At 45.6% G+C, this 24,276-nt stretch overlaps 1 protein-coding gene and 1 long non-coding RNA gene across 16 annotated transcripts in view; one reads left to right on the plus strand and one right to left on the minus strand.

The window, feature by feature from the left end:
* LOC127528966 (uncharacterized) overlaps positions 1-24,276 on the minus strand; it is a 524,038-nt gene that overhangs the window by 238,618 nt on the left and 261,144 nt on the right. The gene's annotated exons all lie outside the window — the stretch shown is intronic.
* LOC114656453 (protein unc-80 homolog) overlaps positions 1-24,276 on the plus strand; it is a 104,317-nt gene that overhangs the window by 72,558 nt on the left and 7,483 nt on the right. For 6 of the 10 annotated variants that reach the window (XM_028808101.2, XM_051930916.1, XM_051930917.1 and 3 more), the window contains 14 exons: positions 531-627; positions 1,297-1,467; positions 1,833-1,925; positions 2,463-2,681; positions 4,721-4,921; positions 7,388-7,511; positions 8,106-8,231; positions 8,388-8,511; positions 11,040-11,246; positions 17,330-17,514; positions 17,907-18,072; positions 19,070-19,249; positions 19,701-19,836; positions 22,212-22,268. In XM_028808101.2, the coding sequence (XP_028663934.1) occupies positions 531-627; positions 1,297-1,467; positions 1,833-1,925; positions 2,463-2,681; positions 4,721-4,921; positions 7,388-7,511; positions 8,106-8,231; positions 8,388-8,511; positions 11,040-11,246; positions 17,330-17,514; positions 17,907-18,072; positions 19,070-19,249; positions 19,701-19,836; positions 22,212-22,268 (2,086 nt within the window). Of the gene's footprint in view, positions 1-530; positions 628-1,296; positions 1,468-1,832; positions 1,926-2,462; positions 2,682-4,720; positions 4,922-7,387; positions 7,512-8,105; positions 8,232-8,387; positions 8,512-11,039; positions 11,247-17,329; positions 17,515-17,906; positions 18,073-19,069; positions 19,250-19,700; positions 19,837-22,211; positions 22,269-24,276 lie in introns of those variants that run through there. The other 4 variants (XM_051930919.1, XM_028808102.2, XM_051930922.1 and 1 more) reach the window with 2 other exon arrangements.

The following is a 24,276-nucleotide window of genomic DNA, read 5'->3' on the forward strand; positions in this document are numbered from 1 at the left end:
CGCCTTCTTGCACTGATGCAGGTCACAGCCTCGAGGTTTTGGAGATGCTCTAAGCTACCTGATCCATGCTATTCCATGGTACCTTGTGATTGTGTGTCATCATAGTGTGCCATAAATGTGTTCAGTGTGTAACTTGACCTTACTAATCATTTACTGGACTGGTGGCAGTGGGTTTCCCTGTAATTCTCCACTTTAAGGATTCGTTATTGTAGACGCTGAGACACATCTGCAGCTGCCCCGTGTCCTGGATGGTGTGAGTAACGCAGCTACTGCCTGCCATCGATCGCAGCGTTTTAGTCAAAGCCTCGGCTGGGACCTTACGCTGCCTTTGCACAGTCCATGCTATTAAGCTGGCTGGCTGGCTTCTCCATGACAGAAGGCGTAGTTTGAGTTTCTGTTCATCTCTCATTTGCTTGGCTGCAGCTGCTTTTATCAGTTTGGTTCTTCTGGTAATCTGCTGTTAGAGGCGCTAAACCTCCTGTAGTGGACGGAGTGAATGAACACTTACACAGCGTCTCTTTGTCTTTCAGATTTTTGCTATGGAAACGAGGACCTGACCTTCTCAATCAGCGAGGCCATTAAGCTGTGTGTCACTGTGGTTGCTTATGCACCGGAGTCCTTCAGAAGGTGTGAGGACGCGATTCTCCTGGCAGTCAAATGTCAGATACTGGAAGTCTCGCATTTTGCTTGATGCAACAAATCCATCCATCCATTATCCGACCCGCTATATCCTAACTACAAGGTCACGGGGGTCCACTGGAGCCAATCCCAGCCAACACAGGGCACAAGGCAGGAAACAAACCCCAGGCAGGGCGCCAGCCCACTGCAGGGCACACACACACACACACCAAGCACACACTAGAGACACTTTAGAATCGCCAATCCACCTCACCTGCATGTCTTTGGACTGCAGGAGGAAACCCATACAGACACGGGGAGAACATGCCAACTCCACACAGGGAGGACCCGGGACGCGAACCCAGATGGGTCTCCTAACTGTGAGACAGAAGCGCTATCACTGCGCCACCATGCCGCCCAATGCAACAAATCCTGCATGTGAATGTTGGGCCCAATTAAAGATGGCGTAGGCAGCTCCTTGATGCGTATGACTGAGCGCTCATAGCAGAGATTAGTTTAGCAAGTTACTTCAGAGGTGCTAGTGGGGTAACAGATTGTGCAGACATAATGGTGTGGGTCCAGGAGCCACGTTTAGCACCAACTGCACAGAGCTCAAATATGGTGTCATGAAGAGGAAGTCCCACCATGCACTCTTCACGTGGTGTAAACCTCTCTCAGTTTGCAGATGCTGATGGTCCTGGAGGCGTTGGTCCCCTGCTTCCTGCAGAAGCTGAAGAAACAGACGGTGACCTTAGAAACGGCCTCAGCGGCTCGGGACGAGATCGCCATCATTGCTTCCCTGGCCACATCCCTGCAGGCCTTGCTGTACAGTGTGGAGTCCCTCACCAGGTATTTCTACTGACTGGGCTTCTGATACATCTCCATGGCTTATTCACAGAGCTTGTTGGCTTAGACAGCCCGGTGGAAAGGGGAAGCACAGCTAAGCAAACTGGGAGCGGGTGGAGGAAAAGTAATGGAGGAGGACAGTAAGCCCTGCAGTGCATACAGCGACTGGGATGGGGATGACCACGGGGCTCTTGTTATCACTCTTTAATTTAATATTGTTTTGTATCAGTATGCTGCTGCTGGATTTGGTGAATTTCCCCTTGGGATTAATAAAGTATCTATCTATCTATCTATCTATCTATCTATCTATCTATCTATCTATCTATCTATCTATCTATCTATCTATCTATCATGTGATGTCCCTGCAGGCCAATGACAGCTCCACAGATGAGCCGCGGTGACCAGGGACACAAAGGAGCGACTGCGGCCAACCACACCTTGTCTGGAGGAGTGAATACCAGGTATGTCGTACAAGAGGGTGTGGATTTGTAGGCTCCACTGTGACTTTGTGAGACACTGAGCAGGATCTAGATATCCTTTATTATTATTATCATCGTCATTGTTACCACACTCACATACAGTCCAAGGCATCATAAATAACCCACAACTTACCTGTGTAAAATCAAAGAGGTTTCTAATGCGTGTAAATAGTATTTGTCTGCCTCTCAGTAAGTTTCTTTACATCTTGAGTGTGAAGTTTCATCCTAGGAGCTCTTGAAGTAAATCACAAATAAAGAGGCCTACCCAATGCACGAGCCCTCTTGGCATCTCCGGCTCTTCTGGTCTTTCCTTTGCTCTATGGGTCCTCAATCAAGTGCCTTACCCTCTCACAAGTACACAGCACTCTTTTAAGTCTTACTGTTGATTGGTTTTAGTTTTCATCGATATGTCACTATTTGATGTCTCTTCTTCTAGCCCACCTTTAGGAAACAGCACAAGTATACAGAACTCTCCAAAAGAACCAGGCGTTAAAAGCTCCTTCCATTTGTGTGTTCCAGAGATAACCTGCACCTCCTAGAAGAAGGCCAGGGCCTCCCCCGAGAAGAACTAGATGAGCGAATTGCTCGAGAGGAGTTTCGGCGGCCCAGAGAGTCGCTGCTCATTATCTGCACCGAGTTCTACAAGCACTGTGGCCCTCGACTCAAAATCCTGCAGAATGTGGCAGGTGAGCCTCGCGTCACATCACTGGAGCTTCTGGACATCAAGTCACACATGAGGTGAGTAGGAGCCTTTGGAGGGCTACTGTGGAGGTGGTGCTTACAATGGATGATGGGCCACAGCTGCGTCCTGGTGAAATCTCCAATCAGCACTTGTAGGAGCAGAAGAGGAGCGAAGCCATCCGTACTGTCGTCTTGTGATTCTTTATTATTGGGTGTTGTAGCACGTTAGCTGTTATGAATGGAGCGAGAAGTCAAGCAGGATGAGCCCTTTGATTGGCTAACTGGACAGATATGCTGGCCCCTTCTTCAGTTGAGATCTAATCAACGCTTACGTCTGCATGAAGAAGGGGCCGGCATATCTGTCCAGTTAGCCAATCAAAGGGCTCATCCTGCTTGACTTCTCACTTTATTATTGTGCTCATTTAGAAGAATTTATGATAGATAGATAGATAGATAGATAGATAGATAGATAGATAGATAGATAGATAGATAGATAGATAGATAGATAGATAGATAGATAGATAGATAGATAGATAGATAGATAGATAGATAGATAGATACTTTATTAATCCCAAGGGGAAATTCACATGCTTCAGCAGCCGTATACTAATAAAAGACAATATTAAATTAAAGAGTAATAAAAATGCAGGTAAAAACAGACAATAAGTTTGTATAATATTAACGTTTACCCCCCCGGTGGAATTGAAGAGTTGCATAGTGTGACGGAGGACCGATCTCCTGAGTCTGTCAGTGGAGCAGGACGGTGACAGCAGTCTGTCTCTGAAGCTGCTCCTCTGTCTGGAGATGATCCTGTTCAGTGGATGCGGTGGATTCTCCATGATTGACAGGAGTCTGCTCAGTGCCCATCGCTCTGTCATGGATGTCAGACTGTCCAGCTCCGTGCCTACAATAGAGCCTGCCTTCCTCACCAGTTTGTCCAGGCGTGATAACAATCGTCGAGTCTCCTTATTTCAGCCGATTGTTCTTTATGATTGCAGGAGTTAATCATACACCTGTGCAGTGTATTCTGTATATTTTACGACCTATAAAACCAACAATTCAGTCGTTAGTCGTGTTATAATTGACAGCAATGTTCATTTTAATAATTATCCATTCATTTTTTTAACTTTCCTCTTTCCAAGAAACACAAAATCAGGAGTGCTGTCCCCTTGACTGTCTCATATGCTCCGAGATGGAGATGGATATTTAAGACGATGATTGTATTTTTATATTATATACATTAAAGAACCATCAACAACAAATCAAATCAAATTAATAATATATTGAACAATTATTATAAAAGTAAAGTTGAATAAATCGGACTCTGCAGCTGCATAAATAAAAGGTAAAGCACCGGTTATCAGAAACGGCCCAGAAGTTGATGGAAATCTCCATTTTGTACCCAATACTTGTATGCAACATTTGCTGAACTGACGTGAAAGTGAACTCGAGTTATCGTGTTTACACAGACAGACATAATTCTAAAAATGGTATTTTCAGACAATCTCGAAATCAGATCTTTGGACGATTCCAATACTTCATATGCGAGAAAGTGAAAAGACTGCAGCCGTTAAACTTTGTGCCACTAGTTTATAGTACTTACAGTGGACTGGTGCTAATGGCGCTGCTCTTACCTGATATGATAAGATATGACAGTACTTACAAACAGCGGCCTCCCCTGTAGGACTGCTTTTTACTGCTGCTGAGGGCTGGTAGTCCAGTTGTCCAAAAGTGTACCACAAAATAAAGATGACCGGTGCTACTGAACTTAATGACTTCTTTAGGTAGCAGGCTATTAAAACAACAAGAGTTTGTCGCTGACAGTCGCCTCGTATTCTGTGGTTGAACCAGAGGCCTGCTAACGGTGCCACCCTGGCTGACTGGCCATTGGTCTGTCACTGTGCTGACGGATGAATTCAAAGTGGGTTTATTATGGGGACCCCAACGCTCTGCCACGTCTCGTCCCTTCCCTGATGACGGCGGTGACATTTATGACTTTATTTGGTTTTGCGGCCGCTGATTTTCAGGCACAGAGAGCTGACGAGTTTGCAGCATTGAAATATAAATGAAGTAAAGCAGGTTATGTTTGCCCCCAGGCTGGCAGAGATCGCCCATTCCTTGCTGAAGCTGGCCCCCTACGACACCCTGACGATGGAGAGCCGAGGCCTGAGACGCTACATTATGGAGATGCTGCCCATCACCGACTGGACGACGGAGGCAGTGAGGCCTGCCCTCATTCTCATCCTGAAGAGACTTGACAGGATGTTCAACAAAATACACAAGATGCCCACACTGAGGTAACTACTTTCCAGGTAGATCTTTATTTTTTCATTTAACGTTTTGTTTCACTTAGCACCTAAACAAATGAGGACGCAGACCACCGCACTGTCATTTGGGTACACTCTGTTGCCGTTTTGAGGTCATTAGAGTCAAGTCTTGACAAGCATCTCAATGGACGAGTGTATTCATCCTTCTGGAGATAAACTGCTACTGCATTTGCGTTCCCCTTTCGGGACGTCTTTCTGTGGCTTTGTATATTTCAGTAGGTGCTGGTCGTTGGCTCTCATATTCTTTATATTTTGGGGCTACTTGTGTTTTTTTTTATTGATTTTGATTAAAATCAAATAACAAAACAGACAATCAACTCAAACTTAACATTTCTACGAAGTGTGTCTGTGAAGCCTCACTGAAGGCCATGACTTCACCCAAGCTTACAGGTGTAAAGAGTGGCTCTTGACGTAACTATTGGCACAGCATGTGTAATGAGCGATGAAGTCCTGACAGGTACAGCTGCTTAGCGCAGGCCACCAGGCGATAAAGCTGGATGGGGTGTAGCACCCTGCTGCCACTCAGGCTTCAGACACACAGCACAGGTGGCACACAGAGGTGGGCATTAAAGCAGCAGTCCACTCGCTCAGTTAGCACAGCACGCTGCCTTTATCAGGGCCGTCTGAACGCCCCGGGGGTCCCGTGCTAATCTCTGTATGTATCTACATTTGTATTCCTGTGAGTGGTTGTGTAGGTAGGGGTGCCAGGGCACTGCTTTGCCTGTAATGCTGTTAAGACGGCCCTGGCCTTTATTGCTTATGTCACATACGGTGAGAATTTAGGGTGGAAAAAAAAGAAAACACAATACATTGGTGCCATAATTTTGACAGATTAGCAACTGGCTAAGTAAGTTGTTAACTTTATCAATCAACACATAATAAAGGACAAAAAGTTCCAGTTGTGACATTTTAGTAAGTAATATGACATCATACAAGTGGCAAAGTTGGAAAGGTGCAGCTCAATACAAAGAAGTGTAAAAAAAGGCATTGAAGTGCCACTGGTGCAGTAGCAACGTCCAGTTCTCCCAGCAGGCCGAGTGCGTCAATGCTCAAACCTTCGTCCACAACAGAAGCGGGCGATGTCATTCTGTGAAGGCTGCATTTGGGACATTAGGCTTTGTGCAGGTCATTAGAACATTAAAACACTCAGGACAAGATCAGGCCAATCAGCCCCACAAAGCTCGCCAGTCCTCTCCACTCATTTCTTCTAAGATAACATCAAGTCGAGTTTAGAAAGTCCCTAAAGTCTGTCTTACTGACCACCACACGACTTGGTCGCTTATTCCAAGTGTCCATCGTTCTTTGTGTAAAGAAAAACTTCCTAATGTTTGTGTGAAATTACCCCTTCACAAGTTTCCAATGGTGTCCCCATGTCCTTCATGAACTCATTTTAAAGTCACCGTCTCAATCTGCTGGACTGATTCTCTTCATCATTTTAAACACTTCAGTCAGGTGGTCTCCTCTTCATCTCCTTAAGGCTCAGCTCTTTTCATCTTTCCTCCTAACTCATCCCCTGTAGCCCCCCCCGTAATCAGCCCAGTCGCTCTTCTCTGGACCTTCTCTTGTGCTGTTATGTCTTTATGGAGACCCAAACTGCATCCAGGACTCCAGATGAGGCCTCACCAGTGTGTTATAAAGCCTGAGCAGACCCTCCTGGGACTCCACACATCAAGGCGCTATATAACCTGACATTCTGTCAGCCTTCTTAATGGCTTCTGCACACTGACTGGCAGTTGATAGTCCACTATGACTCCTAACTCCTTCTCATAAGGTGGACTCTCGATTTTCCGACCACCCATCGTGTATTCAAAATCGTCGTGGGTCTCATACTTGGTGTTTCTGTTGCTTCATTTCCTCAAGTGACTAAAATACTGCATGTTACTGAAATGTGACACTTGGCATTCATTTCTATACCAAATGTTCTGGAGAGGCTGCCAATGTTAACAACTTTTAAGAATAAAGGAGTAATTAAGGCTGTAATTAACAGGAAAAGTGCATAATCAGTTTTGAAATAATCCTGAATTCTACTGACCTTTAATAATTAAGTCGATCTGAATTACAGACCCCTCCTAAAATCTATTCACACAGTCTCCATTAGAGTTTGGGTCTGCTGCAGACGTTCAGAGATGTTGGTGACCTGAGCACCTGCTGTCTTGCTTGTGCCTGAGGAGGGTGTAACTTTCACAGGCGGCGCTCTAAAACATTTAGGAATGACACACTTACAGGTTTTAGAGTTGAGCGACTCCTCCCAAGAACGTCTGAACATTGAGACCTCTGATAACTCTGTGAAGAAAGCGTTTTAAATGAACAGAGAAGGGTGTGTTGTCAGACGGTTAGCCTTTCACCTTCAGCTTGACTTTGAACTTGTGAAGCCTCGGCCGCCTTACTTCGGTGGTCCGGCCCTGACGTTCACCTTTGTAATCCTTGTGTCAACAGGCGGCAGGTGGAGTGGGAAGCTGCCAGCAGCCTCATCGAGGGGATCTGCCTGACCCTTCAGCGACAGCCCATCATATCTTTCCTGCCACACCTGAGGTCACTCATTAATGTCTGTGTGAACTTGGTAAGTTTGCCGAATTGTATTCAATGCCTCCATCCCTCCCACTGTCTGTCTTCTGATTTACTTTGGGGACTGAGGAGGAGAAAGTCTTTGTAAAGAGGAGGCAGCTCTGATGCAGGCCCTTGGCACCTAGAAAGTGTTAGAATGTGTTTGTCTGACAAAAGTCGAACACGGACTCTAATAAAAGTCGACTTGTCCTCTCAGACCGTCTCTCCTTCTGTCTTCAGTCCCAGCTCTCTCCATACAGGTGACGAAAGCCTGGCGCCTAGCAGGCCTCTCTGCAGACGTGACATTTCCAGATCCTTGCTTAGATATTCTAAGCACAATTCTGAATAGCTGATTAAACGTCAGTGTACCTCGGGGGCACACAGTCTGGCACGTCTCGCTGGGACTTTTTCTCCATTTAATCCCAAGGTCATTAGTGCAGCTGGGGCCGGTGATGAGACACTGCATGATTACGGTCCCAGAATGGAGAGTGTATCTCGACGTGTGGATTACCCCCGGTGCTGGTGTTCACACTATAAACTGGTGTAACCCAGCCTGGCGCTCGAATTGGAGTGAGCTGTTTACTGACCCGATCGTCTCTGCCTCCTTCAGGTTATGGGCGTTGTAGGACCTTCCAGTGTAGCCGATGGCTTGCCATTGTTGCACCTGAGCCCATATCTATCACCGCCTCTTCCCTTCAGCACTGCTGTGGTCAGGATGGTGGCACTGCAGATTCAGGTGAGAATCTACAATCGTCAGGCTGACTGTTTGGAAAAAGACCAGGATTGCGTATTTCATTTGTTCACTTCTCTTACTTGTTTCACCGTTTATAGTTTACTATTGCTCAGATGTTTCCATAAGTTGTGTTGAAGTGCATGGTAACTGTGTCCTCAGGCACTGAAGGATGACTTCCCTCTTAGTCACGTGATCTCCCCATTCACCAATCAGGAGAGACGGGAAGGAATGCTCCTCAACCTGTTGATTCCCTTTGTGCTCACAGTAGGGTCCGGCAGCAAAGGTCGGTCTCTCTGTCTGTCTGTCTGTTGTTTTCTCGGTCGGTCGGTCTGTCTGTCTGTCTGTCTGTCTGTCGGTTGGTCTGTCTGTTTTCTCTGTCTGTCTGTCTCTGTTTTGTCTGTCTGTCTGTCTGCCTGTTTTCTCTGTCTGTCTGTCTCCCTCTGTCTTCTCTGTCTGTCTGTCTGTTTTCTCTGTCTGTCTGTCTGTCTGCCTGTTTTCTCTGTCTGTCTGTCTCTCCCTCTGTCTTCTCTGTCTGTCTGTCTGTCTGTTTTGTGTGGCTGTGGTTCGTTTCTTCTCATGTTGGCTTATTTCTCTCGGTTCTGTGCAGGAGTTATCAGCTGTCATTTAGGCCTCCTCCATATCCATTCAATCTAGTTTAGTCTCTGTGGTGAGCCAAGGCCTACAATAAAAGGTGCAAGGGGGGAACCTGTCAGGTAGGGGGGAAAAGTCATTAAAGCAAATCACCAGCATCTGCGATATTCAAGTGCCTTTGTTCTCACTTCTCTTGTAATTACTGTAATTACTGTGGACAAATGGAAGAATCAGCTCAGAAAAATCTCCATCACATTTTGGGGGGAAAAATGCTTCAGCCATCATTGACAACTGTAAGTGGGTTTGTCAGGAAATAAATGGAGGCCTCATGTGCGGTGAGATTGTCCACAGTGTTTCTTGTGAGGTATGTGAGGTCTCATCGACATAATGGAGTGAAAGAGCAGAAGTCCCATGATAAGCTGCTGCTGTTGAATGAACTGCGCAGTGTCAGGTCCGCGCTCAGTGGGCTCTGCGCCATGACGTTAAGACAACGTCGACTCTAAAGGTGCTGGCTGGACACGGGCGGGCCTGTCTGCTTCACAAAGGGCCTATGCAGGTAGCACACACACCTCTCTCCAGCTACCCCAGCATGTCTAAGTGACTGTCTGTGTGTGTTTGTAACTTTATCAACAGGAGGAGACCCCCGGGTGTCCTCACTGCTGTTTAGCCATTGCATCATGTGGACGGAGCGCAGACAAAAGTACAAATGAGGCAGAGTCAAAGTGACCTGACAATACACCTGTGCATTGCACACACAATATCTTACAGTCCAGTCAAAGGTATACTCTCGTGCATCCATGATGCTTTAAAATAGAAAAAACATCAAACTTAAAGGAAATGCGCAGCCTCCTTCTGCACCAACGTCACCGAGCCTTATAGTGGGAAGGCCAGTGCGTTGGCCCAGTGTATTAAAACGGCATCTTATTCCGGTGTTTGATTCAATTTTAAATTATCAGTATGGGTGGGTTAACACGGTGGCCCATCTGAATTTGCACAGGAATAAAGATTTTCGTCTGACGTCAGAGTCGGCTCATCGATGTAATAGACTGGCCTACCCCAATCACAAACCCGTAACTTAAGGTCCGTGGGGGTAAGGCCGGATCACCCAGAGGTCCCTGATGTTAAACATGAGTATAAGGGTGCTAATCTGAAGGGCCTGCCAGCTGCTTTACACTAAAACTCTTGAACCGTTGTCCCATTAAGATAATGAATCCAATTCCCACTGTGCCATGAGAGGTGGGCTACGAGGGTTTGTGTGCGCCCCCCCTCAGATTCGGCGTGGACGTCTTCTGCTCATTCAAACCCCCATTGCTGCTCAGATGCTGTTTTCTCACAAGCCTTTGATAACAGATGATGTGTGTTTTACTTTCTCGTATACGAGGTACAGGGAAAGGATTGTTGTGTCCTCCAAAAAGTCCATTTCGAGATTTTGATGAATCCTCCGAGTCCAAAAATGCCATTTTTAGAATTGTGTCTGTCCCACAATTGAGTTCACTGTCACTTCAGTCAACCAGATTTTACATACAAGTATGGGGTACAAAACGGAGATTTTGACCAACTTTTGGGCCGTTTCCGCTAACCAGAAGTGGTCCTTTACCGTTTATTCATGCAGCTGCAGAGTCTGATTTATTCAACTTTACTTGTATAACGATAGTCCAGTGTATTATTCATTTGATTTGATTTGTTGTTGATGGTTCTTTAATGTAGATCATATTTACTCCTCAAATATCCGTCCCCAGAGTACACGAGAAAGTCGAAGGGAGACCTCTCCTGATTTTTTGTCCACTGCTGTCGTTACTGAATTGTGAAGTTAGTCAGGTGCTGGTGACGTCCACACAAGGGCAGATGGCGTAGCGTTTTCAGGTCACAGTGTGCAGCTCTGTGTCGCCTGACCACTTGGCTTTGCTGTTGACCTTTAACCTCTAATTAAGCCGTGTGCCTCGGGCACATACAGTAGCTGTGGGCCTGCCAGTGTAAACCTCACCGTGTCTTCCACAGCTGCCAATTCTCCATGTGTAGAACATCACATTCCACACTTGTGTAGGTGGCTTTGGATAAAAGAAAAATGAGAAAAAAGAAAGGAATAGATGAAAATGTGCACCCCCTGCTGGTCATACCGCTGTACTGCTGATTGACTAAAAAACACTTGCTCTTTGGAATAGAGAGCACTGCGCGTCGTCCCTTCGGCCTCCCTGATCAAGTCGTGTTTGCTTCCCACAGACAGTCCTCACCTCGAGCAGCCGGAGGTGTTTCTGCTGCTTCAGACTGTTATCAACATCCTCCTCCCGCCACGCATCATTAGCACTTCACGCAGCAAAAACTTCATGCTGGAAAGCTCGCCTGCCCACTGCTCCACCCCAGGTGATGCTGGGAAGGACCTGCGCAGAGAAGGCCTAGCGGAGTCAACAAGTCAGGCAGCCTACCTGGGTGAGAGACGAGAGCAGCGGCGTCACGTGCTGTAGAGGGCAAGTCAGCAGGGCAGTGTCATGAAGGCTGGATGATGATGATGATGATGATGATGATGTGCATGCTGCTGTCAGGACCTATTCTGGGCATGAAAGAAATGAAAAGGGAGAATGTTTGCAATAGAGTCTGGCGAAAAGTACTATTAGTAAGGATTGAAGTAGTAATTAATATTAAATGAATACTCAAAAATATTATGTTTTTATTTGTGGCTTACCTTGCATTGTTTGTAGTGATGGTCAAAAAAAAACTTGTGATGTTCTCATGGAGAGCAGAGATCACAAAATTCACGATACAATGTGCTCAGTGGAGACCCTCAAACAACATCAAAGCATCCATGAAGAAAATCTGAAATTCTGTGCTTCACATCATCCATCAATCATAAATTCACAAGGCCGCAGACAAATAGCAGCAAATATCCACCTCTCACCGAACATGGAGAGCTTTGGAAGTGAAGAGCCGCCTCCCTCCTCCATCATTGGTCAGTCCTGCCCAGTAGCGGCTCATTCATTGGCTACCATTGCAGAGAGTTTGAGAGACAAATAGAAACAGAGAGGACTCACAGTTAAAGGGAACTGAATGAAAAGTAGACCTCATATTTGTGCATTGTGAGGGGCTTCAACAAGCACAAGGTCCGCTCATCTCATTGAAAACACAGGCGGGGGGGCTGCAGTTTAAGGCCTTGTGAAGATTTTCAGGCGCAATATAATACAACAGCAGTTATTAGTATAGAGCCCAAAATCACACACGGAGGGCCGCAATGGGCTTTAACAGGCCCGGCCTGCCTCATAGATAGATAGATAGATAGATAGGTGAGATACTTTATTAATCACCAAAGGGAAGTTCACTCTTGACAGCCCCCCAGGCTTGACTCTAAAAAAAAAAAAATGGAAGAAACCTCCAGAAAGGCAGTCTAAAGAGAAACCCAGTAGTTCAGCGGTTCTCAACCTGTGGGGCAGGCCTCCCTAGGGGGGTGCGAAGTAACAAAAAGGGGGGTGCGAAGATGTGAAAAAAAGAAAATATGAAAAATACATCAATTGAAACCAAAACAAATGAACTTAAACTATATTCTGATACTAGAAAAATAAATATAGAGTTAGATAAACGTCGATAAAAGTTAAGTAGCTATAATAAAATATGCATCTATGATATATCATTAGTTAAAAAAGAACAAATTGGTATTAGTGGGCTCCTTTCAAAAAAACATTAGGGGGGGGCGCAATTAAAACTGTTATGAAAACTCAGGTCACAAATACTTCAAGGTTGAGTAACGCTACGTTAGCGGTTTATTAACAAAATGTTTGGGTTTGGGATGTTGTGACCAAATGGCCGGACACAGTGAAGGAATTATTTTTAATGTATTTTTTATTTATTTCTATATAATATACAAGTACATATATACATATACACACACTGGGCCGTCTTAACGCGTGGGCACGCTAATCCATGTGTGTAGTGACAGACACAATACTGAACTCCAAATATGAGTATGACAGTCGTCACCTGTGTGTCTACTCATCTCACACACGAAGTCACGTAAAAGTATTGATGTTAACGTCACTTCAACTCAATCCTCTGCCAAGAAATTTCACAAATGTAAGTGTTGAACACTTGATTACTAATCAATAATGCACAGTAATGTCATACCGTGCCACCTCCGTCTGTATGCTTTACCATTCGAGTATCATTTATATGATACTGTGTGTTTTGTGAGGCTCATGTTATTTTGTTCAAACGTTTGTGTTGATTCATCTTTTCTGTACGACATGTTTCTTAATGTTTACAATCTGATTTTGTTGGAAGGACTAATACAATAAATATACAGTATGTTTAATTTTATTGACATTTATATTCCTGTGAGTGGTTGTGTAGGTAGGGGCGCCAGTGCACTGCTTTGCCTATAATGCTGTTATACATACACTAACACTAGGGGGCTGTGCCCCCTCCTCACTTCACTTGCCAACCCCGTGCCCACTCGACCCGCTAGCCTCTTTGCGTTTCTGCCGCTCACGTGTGGTGATGCGGTTCTACAATTTAAACAGATTGTTCTTTTCATGGTAATTGTTACATATGCATAATAGAACTAACTATTTGACATTACAGCAAGTAATTAACCAAAGTAAAAAATAGTAAAATGTAATAATTTGAAAGTAAATTCTGTTTCATGTTGCGTTAGACGTATTCGTTGCGTTATATGTTTTTGTTCTGTTTGGCTTTTAAATTAACACAGAAATGCTTCTTAAACTTACACTTTTACTGTAAAACTTCAGTAAAAACAATTTTTAAAATAAAATTTTCATCAATATCTCATTGAATTTTGATTCTGTGTTTGGACTTTCATCATGACAACGCAACGTATAACTGATTGTGATTGAATTTCGTTTCTTTCTCGCTATTAAATTAACTGACTTTTTTGAATGTTTGTCCCTGTGATTTGTTAATTGTCGTAGCAAAAGTTATTCTAACGGGAAGCTGTTAACGTTTTAATATGAATGGCATATCGAGATCTCCTTTGGTGTGTCATCGTCACAGGTGGCACAGTGGCGGTACTGCTGCTTTGCAGTAAGGAGATTGTGGGTTTGCTTCCCGGGTCCTCCCTGTGTGGGGAGCGCTATGAGTGGTGAGAAAAGTGCAATATACTGTAAATGTAAAGAATTATTATTATTTTATTATCATGTTATCCCCTGAAGATCTCCTACATTACCTTTCTTGGATACATTCTCCTGTCAACAGTAATTCGTGTGGAGGGAGACCAGACGGTGTTAACATTTGTAGATCTTCTTCATGATATTGTAGGCTGATGTTTTCATCTTCCTCACCATCACCACCAACTCTCTCAGCAGAGTCTATGAAACACATTTAACCAATTTACCACGTAACCGATGAACAGTTTTCATGTAATTTCATTTGACTTTATCGTTTCTCGGTGCTAGGATTGCTGGTGTACTCATTTCTTCTGTTGATAACCCTTTGGGATGAAATTCTTCAATAAAATTTGAATGTAATAAGTCTTCTTCAATTGGGAACTTAAAGTGAGGAAAACATAAAAATTTACAGTATAAGAGCTGAGAGAGCAGGAAGTGTGTCTGTCAAAAGCATTCACACCAATGAGAGGTGAGAGGGCGTGGTCTGAGAGGAGGGCGGGACTTAAAAAGATCTCATGGCAAAAGTCTCACTTCGCAGGACTTGAATAAATAGTCTCGTCTTTTATAATAGATATGTAGTATACTGTATATAGATAGATAATCACCAGTCTTATACTTCTTTCTGGTGTTTGTGATAAACGGTTTCTAACCTTTTCAGTATGTTTCCTCCGTCTACAGGATGATTTTCCAGTTGTCGCCTGTTGTCTCTTCTCTGTTTCTAGATTAGTTTAGCAGTCACTTGTCTACTCAGAGTGGCTCAGGCACAATCACAGTTCACTATTGGAGCCTCCCTCCAATACATTGTGATGAACTCAGAGACTTCCCAAAGCACACAAAGTTCCAGTTTTTACTCAAAATGCCCACTAGAGGGGGATATTAATGTCAGACCCCAGTTTGTAACAGCAGCAAACACAGGACCTTTATAAAATAAAAGATTTGTTTTACAGAAATGCTCTGTATTAGCATAGATAGATAGATAGATAGATAGATAGATAGATACTAAAGCCTCATGGAGCACACAAAAGAAAAAAGGCCGAAACAGCAGAGGCAAAGCAAAAGAAACGCAAAGTCCCAGCAGAAACTCCAAAGGGAGGTCAAGACCAGAGGTCACCACCTCCCAGATTCACTGCAATGAACCAACCGCAAGGGACGGTGGGCGGCCCCCACTTTTATGGGGCTGAGGGCAGTCCTGTACAGTGATGGAGCACAACTCAGGCATAAGGAATAAAGCAAATAATTCAAAAGTTGTGAATTTCCCCTTGGGATTAATAAAGTATCTATCTATCTATCTATCTATCTATCTATCTATCTATCTATCTATCTATCTATCTATCTATCTATCTATCTATCTATCTATCTATCTATGAGGCAGGCCAGGCCTGTTAAAGCCCATTGCGGCCCTCCGTGTGTGATTTTGGGCTCTATACTAATAAATGCTGTTGTATTATATTGCACCTGAAAATCTCCACAAGACCTTGAACTGCAGCCCCCCCGCCTGTGTTTTCAATGAGATGAGCGGACCTTGTGCTTGTTGAAGCCCCTCACAATGCACAAATATGAGGTCTACTTTTCATTCAGTTCCCTTTAACTATGAGTCCTCTCTGTTTCTATTTGTCTCTCAAACTCTCTGCAATGGTAGCCAATGAATGAGCCGCTACTGGGCAGGACTGACCAATGATGGAGGAGGGAGGCGGCTCTTCACTTCCAAAGCTCTCCATGTTCGGTGAGAGGTGGATTTTTGCTGCTATTTTAGCCATAAGAGTGTCTGTGGCCTTGTGAACTTATGATTGATGGATGATGTGTATCTATCTAAATAATTGACCAAAGTAACAGTCACACAAATAAAAGTCTTAAAAAGTGACATAAAGCAGGAATTTGAGCCTCAGCCACGGGAGAAACACTGGCAGAAACATAACCTAGGTCAGGGGTCACCAGCGCCAGTCCTGGAGGACCACCGTGGCTGTAGGTTTTCATTCTAACCCTTTTCTTAATCAGTGACCTGTTTTTTTCTGCTTTTAATTGAGTTGCTGTTGAAGACTCGGACCCCTTAATTGTTTCTTTTTCCTTAATTAGCAGCCAAACAATAATGAGATACACAATGAGCTAAAACAACTGGTGTCCATCATACAATATCTGAAAATAAAGAACGATGAAGGTCTCCGGAATGTCGATCTGCTCAGGTCATCCAAAGATTTTAACAGAAAATCAGAGAATAAGAGAAAATCAGCAATTTCAGAAACGTCAGCTAATGCACCACGAGAGCAGCAACAAGCCACAGAGTTAAAGAACGGGTTTAATTAACGACAAGAATCGGCACCTCATTACGCAGCTGGTTGGAGTGAAATTGGTTGGAGTTTGAGGCCCTGACTTCGTTGGCCTTCTGTTGGCTCCCTCACTTCACATTTCATTTCTGTTTGGGTGCCATTAAAGGAAAGAAATGAAGCAAATTCAGGGGAACAAATCTTAACAAAGCAATTCAATTAAAATGAATTCACAAGAAGTTAATTAGCAGCACAAACAGGGCACTCATTAAAAAAAAAACAAAGGGGTTAGAATGAAAACCTGCAGCCACGGTGGTCCTCCAGGACCGGAGTTAGGGACCCCCGACCTAGATCTATGACCTTAACATAAATCTACGTGTCGCTCCTCTAACCCGACAGACAGACGTGCAGGACACCAGAAGGGTATTTGAGTTCCTGTCCTTCCTGTAATAACGTTTCTAAGCACCGCAGTCACCATACACAGGCAAGTAATAAAAATCACAAAAATAAACGCACAATTCTCTCCTCACACCTCCCAGCAAGCTCTGTCTTCTACCTCCCGACTCGGCTCGGCTCGCTTGCTGGGTTCACAGCAGTTCTTCATATAGTCCTTGACCTGGAAAGTCGAGACCCCCGGGCCTCCCTGCAGCGTCTCCCGCTGGCACCCACAGTCCCAGCAGGGCTGTGAAGCTGAACTCCAGATCCCATGGTGCACCGCTATGCTGCAGGGCAGCCGCCATCTAGTGTCCTGTGGGAGTCGGTGTCCCAAAGCAGCTGCCTTCTTCTCACTCCCCTCCATGCTTTGAGTGTCTCATTGTATTTCCTGAACTCTGCGCAGAGACATTTCAGAATAATCATTTCAAAGAAATCCATGATGACGCCTAACGTTTGGACTTTGCAACCCGAGTCATTTCAGATTTTTTTTAATGTCCACTTTGTTCAATATGGGGCACCACTGAAGCCCACTGTATCAGGAATTGTGAGTTTTCTGCTTGAGATCTTTAAACTATATGGGGTGAGTAACAGATAAATATATAGATATATTGTACATACGTGTGTGTGTGTACGTGTGAGTCTGTCGTCTCAGGTGACTTTGGTTCGGCTCCAGTTACTCGTCTGCTCAGACTGTTTTCTGCTTCAGCCCTCAAGGTGATCCTGGTTTGTTTTGAGCGACAACTGGGCAACCAGTGGTATCGGCTCAGTCTGCAGGTGAAGGAGATGGCACTCAGGAAGGTGGGGGGGCTGGCCCTCTGGGATTTTATCGACTTCATTGTGAGGACCAGGATCCCAATATTTGTGCTGCTCCGACCTTTCATCCAATGCAAGGTGAGTTGAGCGTCATGGTGTAACATTTGTAGGCCGCCATGCGTGATTCCATGTGTGCCGTATGTCAAATCACCAATGAAAGCTGACATTTAAATAAGTCACGGCTCAGACAATCAGCTCATTGTTCTCCCTGAAACTCTCACTAAAACACACGGATCAAAGGCTGGATGAACTCCCTTATTGATTGGTTACGTCGTTCATTCCTTACATCCGTTAATTCAGCGAGTGATGTAACAGATGAGATCATTTGGCGACTGGGACTCACCTTTCAGTTAGTTGCTCACTGACAACGATACGTTTTTGTTACACCTGAGCCCCTTCTTTACGGGACGTCTCGTGAAAGGGCCCTTGTGTGCATTCACATTGTGTGTGTCTTCCACTATTGTGTTTAGCTCCTGACGCAGCCTGCAGAAAGCCAAGAGGAGATCACAGCTCGGCACCACATTGCCGATCAGCTGGAGCGGCGCTTCATCCCTCGGCCGTTATGTAAGAGCTCGCTCATCGCAGAGTTTAACAACGAGCTGAAGATCCTCAAGGAGGCCGTCCACAGTGGCTCAGGTGAGAAACGCCGAGAGAAGCCCAGAAGGGCCAAAACACTAGCTGGGCTTCATCACCAGGACAGGACGCTGAGAAGAACTGAGAATGTCGGGACCACGACACCTTAGGCAGAGTTTAGTTTGGAAATCCTCGTTCCATCAAAAGAAAAGAAAACGTGAAAAAGTAATAAAGCGCTAGGCTTGGATGGTAAGGTTTAATCCGGACACTGTGACGTGTCCACGAAAGAACAGCAGAGAATGGTGGTGAAGTAATAATGGCCGACAGAATCACACAGCGTACAACGACACAGAGTTAATATGATGGCATACAAAATGCCAGCTCACAAAGGCACCTGAACAAGAAGTATGCCAGTCATTCTCTGTTAGCTACATCGGGCTCACCAAACTCAGAAACCTGAGGACGGCGGGCGCCCTGTGGGGGTACTCCTGAGAATTGTGCGACTCTTCACCTGTGTCAGGAGGTTGTGTCTCACAATTTATTACTTCTTGGGACATCATATCCTTGCCGTCGTGTTTGATTATTGTTTGCTGCCATTTTGTGAGTATCAGTGCGTGCTGATAAGTTTGTGAGTCTAGTCAGAGCGATGCTACGTGATTGTGACAACTGTAATGCCAAAGGCACGACATCATGCCAGCCGTGTTATAAAAGATGTCTGATGCGTTACCCAGAGTCCAGGTGTCATTGCGTGAAAGTGTTTTTGAGCAGGCCGCTAGAGTGTTCATCGTCATGCGTTCTACGGGATGCTTTATGCTTTGACCAAGTCAGTGACTGACGTCTCTTCTGTGGCCTCTGTGACATTTCCTTAATGTGGCACATCAGAACTTTAGGGAGACGTTCCGACAGTCATGACCAGTAATCAAGCCATCTTGTGAGCCGAGAGGCTGGTGATCTCCGTGTGAACAGAATTGCAGAGGGACACCTGTCAGCGGCATGTCACCAGTCTTTGGCAGTTGTTTAGGGTGAACTCACCCATTGGCTGTGCTTTGTGTCTTTGCAGCTTATCAAGGAAAGACTTCTATAAGTACAGTTGGCACATCTACCTCGGCCTATCGCCTCAGCCTGGCGACCATGTCACGTTCCAATACTGGGACAGGAACAGTGTGGGAACAGGACAGTGAACAGTCCCATCAGGCTTCACAAGACACACTGAGTCGTACTGATGAGGATGAGGAAGAAAGTAAGTGTGTTTCTGCTTTGATTGATTGTGCCAACACTGTGCTGCTCTCTTCCTGTGCCTGTTGGCGGGCCTGTACTGTTCAAACTGTGGCTTGCTCTTATTGCCGATGTTCTCATTATTTTTGAGCTGTGTGTTTTTTAGCCGCACTGTTTACTCTTATTCAGCTTTAGCGGACCTTCGCGTCATCGCTGCTTCGTTCTGATTTGAGTCCCGGATGTCTGGCAGGTAACCCAGCGCCCCAGTAGTTGTTCTTGAATTAACCTTCCTTACCTTTTCAAGGGCCTGACGACGGTGCTTCTTTATGTAAGCTGTGCAGTTTAACTGAAGATCGTTTGATGGACCGGCAAATAACGAGATGTAATAATCATTGCTTCAATTCAACATCCGTACCAGCCAGGACTCCAGGAATAAAGACGCTGACTTGTCCTTTGCTTTCCATGCCCAATCACAGATGACTCGGTGAGCATGCCCAGTGTGGTGAGTGAGCACGACGCGTACCTGAGCCGACGGCGCTTCTCAAGTCACGTGTCCAGCATGTCTGCACCACAGGCTGAAGCAGGACGTGGCACGATGCTGCCCAGCCAGAGGTAGGCCCATCTGCACTTGTATATGCCAGGCTGCGTCAGGATCTGTTTAGCCCACTAGGATGAGCTGACCATTTGACTCCCCGCGGTGTTGTTTTACAGGCGGGCCTCAGGAGGCTCGTACCCGAGTGTAGGCCGTGGCCGCCTTCTGCTGTGCGACCGTCGGTGGAATCGCGAGCGTTTCTGTAAAAATCAGTCCAGTGTGTTCATTAACAACACTGCATACGCCACAACTTAGACAGATAAATCAAAATGTTTCTCCAACAAACTACTTCGAGTAGATTACAAAGATTTAATATAAAAGAATGACCTCAGGAAAAATGTCTGCCATAGTTACTCTGACTATTGTGTGACAGTTTGTTGTTTTCAGAGGCTCACAACATCATGAATTGAACACAACTGATCCACAGAGCAGCAAACACGAAATCAGAAACACACAAAAGCACAGATGACCGGCAAGATGTGGTGTAAAGGCGCACAAGACAAAAAGACGACTTTAAGGGGACCCTGCAAGCCACCAAACTCATTTCAGGGTCACAGCCAATGCTGGCAGCACACGTCGGGGGCCCACTTAGGCAGACGCTCACCGAGGGCTAAGCATCTAAGACACTCGTCAGATCATCTGATGAAAAGCCCACCCAAACACCACCCCACCCAGAAAACAAGCAGGCATGGGATTTGAACCCAGAATGCATTTGGTAGCCAGGCTGTCATCGCAGCGGCTCATAGTCATAGTGGGAGTTGGGATCTGCACACGGTCATGGCGGGGCAATGTTGACTGCTTAACCTGCCTGCAGAAAGCCATCGCAAGACACACACGCGTCCCTTTGTCATTGAGTGAGTTGTGACAATGCGGATCGCGACCCTTAGCCTAAGAAACTGTGCCACAGAGTGGGCCGCCATGTAGAAGTTCAACATGAAACAACACACAGATACGCACTGCAAAATGGGCATAAAGCATGCAAAGGAAACATAAAATAAATGTGATCTGCAGCATTTCTAAATATTCATACTTAGTTGGGAAAGAATAAATGTATTAAACTCGGGCCAACTTGCAGCAGAGACAAAGATGATGTCCATTAATATCAGATCTTGTCTGCTCTTTGGTCAAATGTCCATCCAGCCCCTCCACAGGAAACCCAACATTGGACAAAAGCACCAAACAATGACGTGAGGTGAGAAACGCAAAGCCTTGGCACGAAGAGAATGCCTGACAGGCACCAGCCTGCCGGCCAGTCCTGGATGTGGTTTAGTGCAGCTGGGAGTGTCTGTGTGTCTAAACAGCATCTTCTAGGTCACAGCAGCGTCCATAACACTGTCACTTTCTTAGCCAGGTCGCACTGCTTGACACACGTCGACCGAAGAACTGACTGTGTCGGAGAATAATGGCTGTGCGGCGGTGTTCGTAATGGCCGTCAGGTTTGTCATCATTCTCTACTCCACGCCTACCGCCAGCGAGTCCAGAGGGCCCTCCAGAGCTGAGCCTGCCTTCTGAGCAGCTTCTTAATTCAGTGCCCCTCTCCAGCACGCCACACTGGCTGTCACAGCGTCTTGGGACATGTCAAGGATGTCACAGCGCACATTAAAAGAGGAAGAGAAATTCGATATCAGTAGGCACACACTTTAGCATTCATATCATGTCATGCAAAATACTGCGGTGGAATATTCAGCTTACACCCCTCATTTTAATAGGCATTCACAATGATACGAAATATGACGCCGTTATATTCTAACATCTCCATTTCAATAAAAAGAAAACTAAAGGTCAGCCTTCAAAAAAAACCAAAAATATCTCAAACAATCGTCCAGCCTTAGTGAGGAGGAGGAAGAGGAGGAGGAGGACCTCCGTGAGGCAAAACGTGTGAATTTTACAAAGTTGCATAAATCTGACATTGTGTTTAATTTATATTTAAATGTCTGCATTTGCTAAAATGGATGAATGTGCAGTTTGTACATTTTAATTTTAAAGAGCTGGGAGTTTGAATGAAATGTTTTATTTAGTTGACTCTTCTTCTCTAATTAGATTATTCCATGTTTAAAATGACATGAATGGGTCGATGCAAACTGTAACTGATGTGTGCGTGCGTGTGTGTGTGTGTGAATAGCTGATCTGTAAGTGTAAGAGATGTGTGTGTGTGTATGTGCGTGTGTGTGAGTGTGAGCGTGTAAACAGCTGATGTGTAAGTGTCGCTCTCGGCACCCAGAGCAGTGCATGCAGACCTGTTGTTTCTTCTTGTTCTCAGTGCCCGCCTGTGCAGATCTCGGCCTTTGGCGTTGGCTGACCCTGCCGGCTGCCACAGAGAGGCCCAGGCTGTACTGGCGAGTCACATGCATGGCTTGAATTGTCCCTAAATCCTCGTCTCCCTACCCCTCCACAGTGAACCCAATGTCCTAGACGAATGCCAGGGGCTGATCGCAGAGGGTAACCTCTCTAGGTACAGTGTCCAAGAGCTTCCTTTTTATGTCCGTGTCTGTGCCGGGAGCCCACCTGTCACTCTGTCTGTGTGTCTCTTAACATCTCCATTGAATCAACGAGTCCTTGTGATTGATTTGTTGTTTTTGTCGTTTTGACAAAGCAGACTTGTAATCATTCGCCTTGCTGTAATTGTCCTAATCGACACTAGCTGCTCTCTAGCAGGATGTCTTCCCCTCAAATCCTTTGCTGTGTCTCATTGCAGTCAGTCCATGGTGTCATGATGGTCATTCATGTGTCCCAGCTTTGCAAATCAGCAGTGGCCTGAGTGGGAAAACTGGAGAGGCAGTGACGTGTGACAACTTCATTCTCTCTGCGGGTTTTTACAATCGTATCTTCTATGAATGGTTATTAGTGAACCGTTTAAAAACTCTAAAGTTTAGTTTACCCGAACACACTGGAGTAAACGTGAAGAGGGATTCATAGAAAAGAGAGCCCTGCCAGTGATGAGTCACAAATCAGGACCCTGTGGCCGAGCCGTAGAGCCACCAGCCTGCCTCGGTGACAGTCGTCCTCTTTAACAGAACAACCACAGCAGGACTTCTCTCCTTGGATGGCCTCTTGAGTTTCTCCTTCCGTCCATCTGTGCCAGGAGACTTGGGTGCTGCTGTCCAATCAAAGGAGCCAAGAGCTGGCCACACCCCCGGTGCCAATGTGCCAGTTGTGCTGTAGTCTCCCTTGAGCCCATTCTGCTGTTGGATCTTCACACCCTTTTGGCTAGAAAAGGGGGTACAAGAAAAATCACCACGGGGAGAGTAAAGCGAGCAAGGACGGTGGGCTGAGAAGACCTTTAACAGAACACGGGACCCTTGGGTCCCAAACGGAAATCCTGTGAGGCTTTACAGAGTAGTGCTGGCCGTGAATATCGAGGCAGAGCGCGACTTTAACCGTCGTACACGACTCAAAAGAGAGCTAGGAAGTGATTAAAGCGGCGGATCTTTTAGTCATCGCATGGTGGCTTCACGACGCCACATCTAGAATATCGTATGTGCTTTGGCGTCCACACTAGCAGAATGCAGACGCTCCCGGTAACAGCAGGACTTTTCTTCCTTTGTTTCATTTAGAACCATTGAATGAAAAAAAAAGAAAACGCCTAGCAGTGGTCTCCATTTTGAGACGATGTTCACTCCAGTTCTCCCACAGACACCAAACTGTTTAATGTCTGACACATGGAGCATCCAGACTGTGATTGTGTCATGTCGTCGTCTGATTGATTCATTCCTACAACCCAACATGTCAGGCCTTAAAACACTGACTGCTTGTGGATTTGCTTCTTCAGAAAGCCAAACTTTGTACTCGGCCAAAGTCAGGGGTCTGCTGCGCCTTTAGAGACCTTTGGTATGTCTGCAGATTCAAACGTGTGACACTTACATGTCACGCTGTGACAAAGCCACCCCAATTGGCGTCTTTGCTTTCTGCACTGCTGTCAGTGTTGTAAGGGATCCTGAGTCCGGTAAGTGGCTGACGTGTCCACAGCAGGGGGGTATGGGGGGGGGCTGGCATATTAAAAGCCCTTCAGGTTTGTGTCCATGGGGGGGGGCACATATTTAAACCCCTTCAGGTTTGTGTCCACGGTGGCGGGGGGGCACATATTTAAACCCCTTCAGGTTTGCATATCTCCACAGTTATCTTGCTGATGTGCTTCATCTATTGATTTATTATTTGATTTATTTGAAGTCACTTGTTATAGTTAGTTAGTTAATTTTCAGTATTTAGTGCATTACTCTTAAAATGTTACTATTTCAGCACACGTCGCACGCTTTCCCAATATGATTGTCGCACTTTGAACTGATTTTCTGCAGTGCAGACAGCAAACTCATCTTTAGTTCAGCCAGCAGCCCCCCAGATGAGAATCGTTGAGTGTGTGGACCACGGGGGCAGATAAGAGCGACATCGTGCCAGTGAAAGTGCCCAACAGTGACGTGTGCACGTGGAGCTGTGCTTTAATTCTGAAACTCCCAGCATGCCAA

This window comes from Erpetoichthys calabaricus, chromosome 8, assembly GCF_900747795.2.
Source record: "Erpetoichthys calabaricus chromosome 8, fErpCal1.3, whole genome shotgun sequence".
Classification (NCBI taxonomy): Eukaryota; Metazoa; Chordata; class Cladistia; order Polypteriformes; family Polypteridae; genus Erpetoichthys; species Erpetoichthys calabaricus.